The sequence below is a fragment of the Caloenas nicobarica genome, chromosome 8, assembly GCF_036013445.1.
Source record: "Caloenas nicobarica isolate bCalNic1 chromosome 8, bCalNic1.hap1, whole genome shotgun sequence".
Lineage (NCBI taxonomy): Eukaryota > Metazoa > Chordata > Aves > Columbiformes > Columbidae > Caloenas > Caloenas nicobarica.
The window spans coordinates 1930619-1942542 of NC_088252.1; the positions used below are offsets into that span (position 1 = coordinate 1930619).

The following is an 11924-nucleotide window of genomic DNA, read 5'->3' on the forward strand; positions in this document are numbered from 1 at the left end:
AGATAAATCTAAAGTTGTGTGCATAAACGAAGCGCAACAAGAAATACATTCACTCCTCCCTGTCAGCAGGTGGTGTTCAGCCATCTCTAGGAAAGCAGGGCTCCAACACACCTAGCAGTTACTTGGGAAGATAAACACCATCACTCCCAGTGTCCTGCCCTCCCTTCTTCTGCTCCCAGCTTTTACTGCTGAACGTGACATCATATGGTGTGGAAGATCCCTTTGGTCAGCTGTCCCAGCTGTGTCCCCTCCCAGCTCCTTGTGGACCCCCAGCCCACTTGCTGGTGACGTGTGTGAGAAAAGGAAAAGGCCTTGGCGCTGTGTAAGCTCTGCTCAACAGTGACTAAAACATCCCTGTGTTACTAACACTGTTCTCATCCCAAGTGCAATACACAGCATCATAGCAGCATGAAGAAATTTAATTCTATCCCAGATGAAACCAACACATGTACATACAGAACCAGTTGTCTTGCATAAATAAAGAACCCAGAAGAAAATAATTTGTCTGAGCTCCCATCTCTTCCAGTCTTCTCGGGAGCTGGGGATACAGCCCCAGCAGGAAGAAAGGGTTAAGGACCCAAAATCCCAGCTGCCACATGGAGGAGCTGCCCATGGGACCCAGAGGCTGCATCTTGCTGACTCAGCAGGCGCTGCCTCTCTGCCGCCTGATTGTCATCAGGGCTGCTGCTTCCCTGGAGCCATGGACAGCAGTAGGACACGGCCTCTTCAGTGCTGGTCTCTCCTCACTTCCACTGTCCTCTCGTGCTCCTGCATTTGTGCTGCCGCTACGGTCTTGTGTAACTTGTGACAGTCCTGTTGTCGCTACAGTGACATCCCTGTGGCTGTGGACAGGAGCAAGCCATGTGAACCACTGTGTAAGATCTGGCCTCATTGCTGGCACCACCATGACCACAGGGGCTCCTCGGGGCAGGGCCAGAAGGCTGGATACCCCTTCCCAAGCTGTGTCAGGAATACACCCCAGAAGCTGCTCCCTCAAAGGGACTTTTGCTATCTTGGGTTGCCTAATAGAGTCACAGCAAGAAGCTCAGAGTGCCAGGGTGATGCGTTAGGAACCAAAGGCTGGGAAAAAACTTCTCTTCCTGGTGACACATGCCCATGCCGACAGCACCTGCTTTGGGACTTATGGCAAATGCTATCCTGGAGAAGAACCAGAAGCTGCCGAGTGATGTCAGGAGATTTCCGGGGACAGCTCTGGAAGACCAAGCGCTGGTGCTCCCTGGCACTGCTGCCGTTCCGGGACTGTTTTCCCCTCTACCCATGCACAGTCCCTGCAGCTCCAAAAAGGCCTTTGAGAAAGGATCTCTGGGAAAAAAATAGTCTCTGAAAGTGCTTTATTTCATCTAAAGACACAGGGAGCAGGGCTCCTCATTTACCCAGCAATTAGGTGTGAAAAGAAAAGCAGACAGCCAGTTAGTAAAGGATAAAAACATGAACACAATTTTAAAATGCCACCATCCCAACAAAATAAAGAAGACAGGTTGAGCCTGCAGTGAGTTACATTAAGAGTGCTGTGCAGCAGATAAGGGGCAGTTTATTGCTTCAGGAAAACATCCAGTCATCAGTTTCCACACGGCATCCTTGAGCTTGAGAGGGGAAATATCTCAGACTGCAACTGGAAATGGGTGAAGCTGTGGGGATAACTGTGTTGTGTTGCTTCAGAAAACATTTGACAGGCATACAAGAAGAAGAAGAAGAAGAAGAAGAAGAAGAAGAAGAAGAATTAAACAAGCAAATAAACCCAATAACAACAAAACAAAAGTAGTCAAGGTGAATAACCATGAAAGAAACAGGAAGACTGCCCAGTCAATGGAGCCCTGCAGAAGGAGCATGGAGCCGTTCATAATATGAGGCGATATAGTTGGAATCAGCATGTAGAGAAGACTTTTGTAGGGAAGACTTTGAAGGGAGTGGCCTGACTTCATGCAGCTGAAAACCAGAGACCTGGCAGTCTGCTGAAGGGATGGGGAGAAGTGTCCTGGGGTGAACAAAACCGTGGGGATGACAGAAGGTTGGAGACTTGTGGTTTGCAGAGATTGGCAGGAGTCCTTCCTGGGTCTGAGCGGGATGAGCTTTGGACACAAGGAAAAATAAAGCAGCTCTCAAGCGTGTTTTGGAATTAGTACCACTGGGACTAATAAGAGAAAGAGGACAGTGCTGTAAGCGAACTCCTTGTTCTTCAGGAGAAAAACTGAAGCTTTTTCACGTCCTTTCCAACAGTTCTTTTTCCTTGTCAAAGCAGGTGTAACTTTTCAGTAGTCAGCCTCTGGCATGAAGTTCTCTCACAGCGGTTTTGCTCTCAGGGCTATCCCTTTGTTTAAATGATATTAAAAGATTAAAATTGCCTTTATTGATGCCTGATCAATATATTTTCTCCCTGGTTTTTGTAAGAGGCTGAGGGGTAGAATATGGTGGTGGTTTCTTTTTCAGCCAAAGGAGGCCAAGGGACAGATACCAGATTTCTGAAAAGGCACAAAGCAAGGCAAAATTAGAATGTGGTGTTGTGACTGGTACCCACTGCTCCTGACCCCTGGTGTGCCCTGGCAGAATCTCTGGAGTCCGAACTGTGCAGCAGGGATCCTGGAAGCTCTGATCTCCTACCCTGCATTCCAGCATGGAAAATGAAAGTCACCTCGTTTTGATTCTCTTCACAGCCTAAAGCACCACATGGGTAATGATGCTGGCCAGGAAACATCAAGATGAATCAAGGTGGGTCTAGCGCCCTCCTAAGCACAGGACAATGTCACCCTGAATTGTCCCATGGGCCCCTGCTGTAGAGACCCTCAGCTACAGCTGTTTCCTGCAGCACAGGGTCATGGAAAGGGTTTTGGGAAAGGGACTGATGGGGCAGTCTCTGGTAGCGTATCACCAACCCCAGGGTCAGGCTGGGTGACATTTTGGTGAGCCGAGCACCTCCAAAGGTGGAGATCACCAAGAGTCCCCAGGTGTCCTGCTGCACTGGTCAGTTTTTCCATAAGGCTCAGTTGAAAGCTCCCTGGAGGGTGTTTGTGACTGTTGCCTCCGCCCCACCAACCGCCACTGCAGAAGGGTTTGCCTCCACCATCATCTCCCCAAGGAGGTGTCGCCTGCTCTTCGAGTACCTTGTGCCTCCCCTTCAGCAGACTGAAGAGGCCGAATTAACTCAGCTGCTCCACAAAGCTCATGTGCCCCTGACCCCACCATGACAGATGGTCCTCTGGACCTTCCACAGTGTCGTGGTTTGACCCCAGCTGGCAACACAACCACGACAGCCGCTCACCCACCCCCGCCCCCTTCCCCTCCCTGTAGGGGACAGAATCAAAAGTGAAGGCAGAAATTTGGATTGAGAGAAACAGAGTTTAATAAAATAACAGAATACTAACAGACTACTAGAAAATATACGCGAAACCAAGATAACTCCCATACCCTTCTGCTCAGGACTCCTCAGCCGGTCACATCACAGCCCGTCCCGGGGCACCAGGTTTGCTCTGCCCCCAGTGCAGACCTTGCGCCTTTGCCTTGTAAGACCTGCAGAGGTTTTTGTTGGCCAAATCCACCACGGTGTCAAGGTCCCCCTGCACTGAAAGTACAGCATGTGACCGTCTGAAGTTTTGGGCCACTGCCTCGAGCAAGTGAAGAATACGGAGAAGTGCCGGACACCGGAGGGGATGAAAGAAAGAAGCTGCTGTGGGCGGAGGGGCGGCCGCTCCCCTGCCCTGTCCAGGCTGGGGCGGTTTGGGGCCCCGCGGGGCCCTCGCTGCCCCTGCTCCGCAGCTCCGTGCTGGGCGCCGCTTCTCCACCTGGCGCTGCCCAGCAGGATTCAGCTGAGTCGAGGCCCGAGGCTCGCGCGGCCTCTCCAGCAGCTGAGCGGGGCCGGGGCTGTGCCGGGAGCTCCTGCTGCGGGCACGGCCCCCAGGCCCCGGGCTCTGCCGGACACCGGTCCCGTCGGCAGCCACGGGGTCCGGACAGGCACCGCGGAGCGACCTCCCCTGGGGAGCAGCACGGGGGAGCTGCGGGGCCAGGCCGCTGTCTGCTGGGGCGGGGGCAGCTGCTGGAGCGGACGGGACCCGGCATTGCCGCGGCGAGTTCCAGACGTGCCGGGCCGGGTGTCCTGGGCACCCCCAGGGCCGGGAGCGGCGAGCAGCCCAGGGCTCGCGCGGGACACGCCGGGGCGGGGCCGGAGGCGCGATGGCGTCACAACAAGCCCCGCCCCCGGCAGGCTCCGCCCCTGGCGTTGCTGGGGACGCGCAGGCGCAGCTCAGTCCTGTTCTGGACGCGGAGCGGAGCGGACGGCCAAGGCGAGGGGAGGAGTCAGTGGGCCGAGCCGAGCGCGAGCGGCCGCAGCGAAGGGCGGGACTTAAGGAGGAGGCGCGGGAAGCGCTTGTGGTGCTGGAGCGGGAGAGCGGCGCGACCTGCAGGCGCTGACACGTGCGGTGACACGCCATGGCGGGCACGGCGAAGCTGAGGGAGCTGCCGAGTGCGCGGCGGGACGCGGGCGAGGCCGGGGCGCTGGGCCGGCTGCTGGCCACCTCGGCCAAGAAGGTGCTGCTGCGCAAGATCGAGTTCGAGCCCGCCAGCCGCGGCTTCTCCGGCCAGCCGGAGCTGCCGAGGGCCAAGTACCTGCTGCTCAAGCCCCGCAGCGAGCCCGCCGAGCACCCCCGCGGCGCTGAGGAGGGACAGGCGGGCAAGCAGGGTGGGTGCAGAGGGCCGGGGGGGCTGTCCCTGCGCTGCGCAGCCCCGCGGCTCACCCGCCTCTCTCTCCCCGCAGGCAGCGACCGTACCCCGGGGGGCCACGGGCACGGCGTCCCTGCGCCCCGGAAGGTGCTGTTCCCTGCCCAGCGCCTCGCCGTGAAGTGGCAGCGTGTCCAGCGCATCGGCGCCGGGCTGCTCAACTTGGGAAACACCTGTTTCCTCAACGCCACGCTGCAGTGCCTCACGTACACGCCACCGCTCGCCAACTACCTGCTGTCCAAGGAGCACGGCCGCAGCTGTGAGTGGGGAGGGGGAGCGCCCGCCTGTCCCGGGGCCGCGCTCAGCACCCTGCACACGGCTCTGGCAAGGGCTGTGCGGCTGCCGGGATGCGCCTTCTCTGCTCCCTCCTGCCCGTTTCTCCGTGGAGAGGACATTCCCGCATACGGGAGCATCCGCTATGCCTGGCCGTAGCAGCGTTCCCGAGCTCTGCATCCTGCGTCTGAGAGGCTTTGTCTGTGCTGGGCACAGCCAGGACTAACATGGGTCCATTAGGCTCTGCTGGCTCCTGGGGCGAGTACCTGTGCCCTGTTTTCCGTCCACGTGGATGCTGTCTCGTCTGGGGGGTTGCAGCGACTGGTGCTGTGACTGGGGCTGTGCCAGCCGGGGTGGTGTGTGCTGGTCCCTGTGACCCCGGGATGCCCCAGAGCTCTGCTGTAGCACAGAGCTCGTAGGAAGACTGAGCGTGGCTGAGCCGTGTTGGACCAGAGATTCCCTGTCCCCGCTACTGCCTCCATCTCTCCTGGGTTTGTGCCCAACGTCCTGTCTTCTCCTCTCCCACTCCAGGTCACCAAAGCGGCTTCTGCATGATGTGTGTCATGCAGAACCACGTCACACAGGCGTTCGCCAACAGCGGCAGTGTGATAAAGCCAGTGTCCTTTGTTCGAGACCTCAAGAGTAAGGATGGCTGCCCTCGCGTCCCCTCCTGTAGCCGTGCAGGAGGGCAGAGACTCTTGCAGGAGCAGAACCATTGAGATCAGGGCAGGTCTTGGCAGAGGCTCTCCTGAGACGACTCGCTGAGCCTGCCAGGGACTTCATGGACGCTGTGGGGCTTCCCCCGTGGCCGACATGAGTCTGACGTCTGGTTTGGGCTGAGGGAGCTCAAAGCCCGCAGTCCCTGCGCCGAGGGAGGGCGGGAGGACCTGCATCTGTTGCAGCGCGTGCTGCGGCTGATCCCTCCCTCTCCTGCAGAGATTGCCCCGCACATCCGCTTCGGCAGGCAAGAGGACGCACACGAGTTCCTCCGTTTCACCATCGATGCCATGCAGAAGGCCTGCCTGCCCAACTGTACCGAGTATGTGGGGCCTCTGATGGCCGTCAGTGCTCTCGTCTGCTGGTCCCCTGTGCCAGTGGGAGGGGACTGTGGGGTGAACACGTCCCCCAGGCTGGACCCGTGGAGGGAGGTGCTGACTCCAGGGTCTGGGGTGGATGGCTCAGCTCTCTGCCCCTCCGTGACACAGCTCTGGGCTGCTGTGTGCCTTCTCCTGACACCTCCACCCCAGCACAGCTGCGATTCTGTCCCCAAATCCTGTGACTGGGGTGGGTTTGGATGCTGAGGACACAGCGGTTGCCGGTAGGGTGGCTGTTCGGGCGGGTGGTGTGTGAGCCGGTGCTGCTGTCTCTAGGTTGGATCGCCAGACCCAAGCCACTACACTGATCCACCAGATCTTTGGCGGTTACCTGCGGTCCCGTGGTGACTGCTGGCTGCCAGGGCCTGGGCCTGTGACTCTCAGGGCTGCTGTTTCCCCAAGAGCCTTGCAGGAACTTGGGAAGATCACTAAGCACGTGCAAATTATCCAGAGCTGCAGCTGGTCAGTCTTGCGGTACCTGTGGGTCCCACCAGCAAAGGAATCCACGTTGCCAGCTGTCCAGCAACATTTGCTATCCCAATACGTAGCGGAATTGCCAGGCTGTGAATGCTGGTGCTGCCTTCCCAGAGCCCAAACCCAGAGAGTCGGGGGGAACACGGCAGCTGCCTGCGCTGTGCTGGGGGGTTGGTGGGTGCCGCTGTCGTGCCAGGGTGCGCTCACTGCTCTTTCTCTTGCAGTGAAGTGCTCGATGTGCAAAAGAGTCTCGGACACCTTTGAGCCCTGTCTGGACCTGCCGGTGGAGATCACGGTACAGGGGCAGGGTTGCGTGGAGAGGAGCTGTGCTCTGCAGGGGATGTTCCTGCAGCTGCAGCGTTTCTGCTGGAGGCTGTTTAACCTGCCAGTGTCAGGCAGGGTGCAGGCAAGAGGGAATCAGCTCTGTTGTTACGCTGCCTCCTCTGTCTGGCCCTGACCTCTCCTCTGTCCTGGCAGCAAGCCGCAAATGTAGAGCAGGCACTGGAGCTGTTTGTGAAGCCAGACCTGCTGGGCGGAGAGAACGCCTACATGTGTGACAAGTGAGTGTGCGGGGCTGGGGCGGGAAGGTGCCGCGGGTGTGCTGGTGGGAAGCAGGTGGGAAGCTGCAGTACGGGAGGGCTTCTCTACCTGCTCCACCGCTAAACCGTGAGGTACGTGGCTGTGAAGCCTGCGATGAAGCCTGTCACTCCTCATCTCTCTCCTCTTGTGACGGGGACCTGAGCCAGCAGATGTGGCCGTGAGCGGGTGCCCTGGAGCAGTACTCGCTCTCAGCAGGGTCATTTCCGTGGGGTTTGCTGCTTGGCCAGGGCTGGCAAGCACCTGGGTGCTGGTGAAACAGCGTGAATAGCTCGAGCTCTTCTTGTGCAGATGCAAGAAGAAAGTGTCGGCAACCAAACGCTTCACTATCCACCGAGCCCCCAACGTTCTCACGCTTGCTCTGAAGCGTTTTGCCGACTTCACTGGGGGCAAGATCACAAAGGTGAGCGCTCGGCAATCCAGAGCGGGGCTGTGTCCTGTCCCGAGGCCCTGCTGCCCAGAGCGGGGTGGGAGGTGGTTCTGTGCGCAGCGCGAGCTCTACCGCAATCCTGCAGCCCTTCCCCAGCTGTGCGGTGCGGTGGGAGTTTGGCTCATCCCGGCATCTTCCTCACCGTGAGCTCTGCCTGGAGAGAGCGGGTTCCCCCTCCCTCGCGAGACGGGACTCGTAGGACAGCTGAGCTGCTCTTGCCATCTGCTGTGCAGGCTCCTGAGACATCCTCTCTCCGCAGGACGTGGGCTACCCTGAGCTCCTCAACATCCGCCCATACATGTCCCAGACCAGCGGGGATCCTGTCATGTACGGGCTCTACGCGGTGCTGGTGCACTCGGGGTACAGCAGCCACGCAGGACACTACTACTGCTACGTCAAGGTGAGCTCAGGGTACTGTCTTGGCACCCTCTCTGTGCTGCGGTCTGGTGGGTGCTCGAGGGTCCGCGTACTGTGCAGACAGGGGGGTGCTCAGCAGACACGCGTGGTGTGGAGCGCTGGGGTGTACGGGCTGTGCTCTGCCACAGGAAGCGTGGAGTTCTGCTCTCGCAGAGTCCCCTCGCCTGCCCGGGGCTGCCTGGGGGTTTTGGGGAGCGGAGCTCTGCTGACGGGCGCTGTTCCTGCTGCTCCTCAGGTCAGGAGCGTCACTGGACACAGCCCGACCCCGTTCTCTCTCCTTCCGCAGGCCAGCAACGGGCAGTGGTACCAAATGAATGACAACGTGGTCCGCCCCAGTAACATCAAGGTGGTCCTTAACCAGCAGGCGTATGTGCTGTTCTACCTCAGGTGAGCATGCCCTGTGTCCCCAGCCCCTCTGCCCCTGCTCAGCGTGTGGGACAGGGCTGGGGACACGTGCCTGGGTGAGGGAAGGAGCTTGGTCCAGGTCGCCCCAGTGCCCACGTGCATGTGCTGGCTCGGGCGAGGGTGGCAGGGAGAGCTCCAGCCCCTTGTTGTGGTTTTGCTGCAGCTCAAGAATTCCTCACCTCCTCAGAGCTTCTGGCTCTTGCTTCTTGTGTGCAGCTATGACGAGTGTGTTCCAGTCGCTCAGACACTGGCAGTTAACGCGTGCCCTTCTCTGCCTTCCCCAGGATCCCCAGCCCCGGGAAGAGCTCAGAGGGTCCCATTTCCAAAGCTGCCTCCAGCCTGCCTGGCCGCATCAAGCTGCCTTCTGGGTCGCCGTCACCCAAGCTGGCCCTGAAAGCCACAAACGCAGCTGCAGCGTTTCCCGGTGATGCAGCCCAGAGGCCCAAGAAGCCGCTCTCGTCGCAGCTGCCACCCGCGCCCAGAGCGGTTCCAGGATTTTGCGGCCCCAGTAACACCAGCGGGGCCAAAGCGCAGGTTCCCCGGAAGCGCTGCTGGGAGCCCAGGCCCCTGCCCGCCTCCCCCAGGCTGCCGGAGCCCATCCCCAGCCAGGAGCCATCGGGCAGCAGGGACAACACCGGGACACCGGGAAGGGACCCTGGTGGCAGTGCTGCTGCCAGCCTGGTGCTGGCAAAGCTGAAAGCCTTCTTGTCGGCCAGTGCTGCTCCGCAGCCCAGCAGCACCATGGCACCACCACCGGCCAAGAAGCTGGCGCTTTCCGACAAATAGGTGAGTCTGAGCTTCTGCCCAGAGACTTCAGTAGGTGCCTCGTGTCTCCGGAGCCGGGGCTTGTGTTGGGGAGTGTAGGAATGGTGCTGGGTACCTTGCTAAGCAGGAGGCGGGTGGGGAGAGCCCCTCAGCCCCGGGGCTCTGCCCTCCCTCTGGGTCGGGCTGCGGGGCCAGGCCCCCACTGTTGTTCCCATCCCTGGGAGAGGCTGGAGAATTGGCTGCTGCCTTCTTGCTCAGGACGGAGGGGTGGCTGCGCCAGTCCCTGGAGCGGGGCGGCCTCGCCAGCCTTCTCAGGGTAGCATGTCCCCTGTGGTGATGGGAGCTGGTGATGCCACAGATGGAGGCTGCAGAGTCGCCTCCTCCCCGGGCAGCGGCTGGACCGGCTCTCTGGGCGCTGCTGTGCAGCCGGGGCTCGGGACGGCGCGCTGGGGGTTCTGTTCTTAAAGTTTCCTTCATTTTTTCCTTTCTGCTTCTATACGCAAAACACTTCTGATTCTTCTTCTACTACCCCACTTCTACTTCCCCACTTCCCCCTGTCTGTGTCTTTTCCCCTCCCCTTTCTCTGGGCTCCCCTTTTTGTTTTCTCCTCTTGACTCATGGAAACCTCTTTTATTTAGACCACCAAGGAAGGAGAGCAGAAGGGCCCACCGTGCACGTCCTCACCCAGAACGTGCTGGCCAGCCCTGCCCCACAAACACCACCCGCCCCAACTCCACTCTGGGGCATTTGGGCAAGTCGAGGTAAGCGGCGCCAGTCGCCGTGGGGCCAGCACAGCTCCCGGGAACCAGGGGGAGCCCAGTGTGGTGGAGGAGCTGCTCAGGAACTCCCTGGACAAGGCTTACGGCAAGCAAGGTCACTCCTGCTCCCCTGGGCGGGGAACAGCCCCAGCGTCCCCTGTGCGCTGCCCGGGCTGCGGGGCAGCACCGCGCCGGGCTCCTGCTGACCGCGCGGCTCCGCAGTCCTGAGCTGGGAGGGGGAGAGCTCGGCCGTCCGCCAGGACGCCGTGCGGGACGCAGCGTGGGCCCGCAGCGAGACCGTCCTCGACGAGTGGGACGAGGAGCTTGACAGGGAAAGGTGGGTGCCGGCCATGGCCTGGGCTGGGGGGGCAGAGGACTCTGCACTCTGACCCCAGGAGCCTTCCTGCCTCCTCACAGGTAGAGAAGCTCCTCTGTGCCTCTGCCCGGGACTGCTGGAGCAGCCCCTCAAGCCCCAGCCTGGAGCTCAAGGCTCGGGGGGGCTCCTGGAAAGTGCCTGCGGATCGTCCCTGCTGCCGCCGGTTCCTGTGCTGCCCTGGCCCGCAATGGGAGCACCAGGGCCCATCTCTGTCCCGGCCGGGGCCGCTCAGCCCCTCCTGCCGCTGCCCGGCCAGGACTGACCTCCCGCCCTGCGCCAGGCGCAGCGGAGCCGTTTGGCTCCCGGGCCCCACGCTGGGTCCCTGTGGGGCCGGGACGCTGCCGCCGGGACACCGCGCCATAAACTGGAGTGTTCCCTCGTTAACCGGCTGCGCTGGGCTGGCAGGACAGCGGGAGGAGCCACAGGAAGGATCCCAGGCTGGAACAGCTCTGCTGGGAGGAACGGCTGAGACAGAGTCCTCAGGACTTGTACAGCTAACGGGGGAGCTTTCAGTCAGATACTTAATGGTGAAGATTTCAAAGAAGGTTTCACAAAGGAGGGTTTTTTTCTTTCAAAGTTGTTTTCCATCATTTTTCAGTGTATAGAAGAAGTGATAGCAGCATTCTACAATGGATATTGACCCAGGGGTTCTCCTGAAGACATCCGGACAGGCAGGAGAACAGTCCCTTGAGGCTGGACATTGGATGGACGACTTTGCCCCTCACCCCCCGCGATCCCGCCTGTTCCCTCATTGGCCACCTGGGACTTAAAATAACCCAGCCGAAGAAACACTACCTAAACCAAGCTACCTCAAAACCAACTCAGCCAAACAGCCTGAACCAATGTAAACAGAACCTGAAGCCAACCTAAACAATGCACATGAGACCTGCCTAACCCAAGCTACCTAAAAACACATACATGCACCAACCTACCTGAACCGATCTAAAATAACTCGCTTATAACACCCAACCTTAAAATAACCTAAGCACCCTAAATGTCATGACCTAAAGCAACCTAAACCAAACAACCTATACCTAATGTTCTACAACTACCTAACAGTCCTTAAAAAGCAAACTAAGCAGGAAAAGGAAAATTAATCTAAGGCAGAGGTTATGATGTGCAATATTACTAGCGATCCTCCTGAGGCCTTCCAAGAGTGTTTAGTGCCTTGGGGGCATTGCGAAGGTAATTCATGAATCTCTGTGACAGACCTCGGGTCACACAGGGGTAGTTTTGGGGGTGATTCTGGGGGATTTGAGGGGGTTGGGGACACACCGGTGAGGAAGGTGACAGAGCTGTGCCCGGCAGCCGTGGCGCCAACGGGCTGGCTGAGGCCGAGGGGGTGCGGGGCCAAGGGGGCCCCGTCCAGCCGCAGGTTGTTCACCTGGCCCTGCTCTCTGTGTAAAGATGGGGGTCGGGGGCTGAATTTGGGGGGTGTACCTCTCAGTGCCCCACACACCCCAAGGTGTCCCCCCAAACCTGTGAGCAGCAGAAGGGTCAACACAGGCTCCGTGCTGGGGATGAGCACTTGTGGAAGCGGTGGAAGGAGGGAAGCTGACGTGAGAGGCCCGCGGGGTGTTGGGGGGTCAGACACCTCCGGGGTGTCA

At 59.6% G+C, this 11924-nt stretch overlaps 1 protein-coding gene across 1 annotated transcript; it reads left to right on the forward strand.

Annotated features, from left to right (window-relative positions):
- Window positions 1-4440: 4440 nt before the first annotated feature.
- Window positions 4441-9204, forward strand: LOC135991493 (ubiquitin carboxyl-terminal hydrolase 36-like). The gene is made up of 11 exons (XM_065640178.1): window positions 4441-4690; window positions 4766-4987; window positions 5533-5643; window positions 5938-6040; window positions 6372-6439; window positions 6794-6864; window positions 7047-7129; window positions 7458-7569; window positions 7856-7996; window positions 8300-8400; window positions 8703-9204. Exons 1-11 carry the CDS (start codon window positions 4441-4443, stop codon window positions 9202-9204), a joined length of 1764 nt encoding a protein of 587 aa, XP_065496250.1.
- The last annotated feature ends 2720 nt before the right edge of the window (window positions 9205-11924 follow it).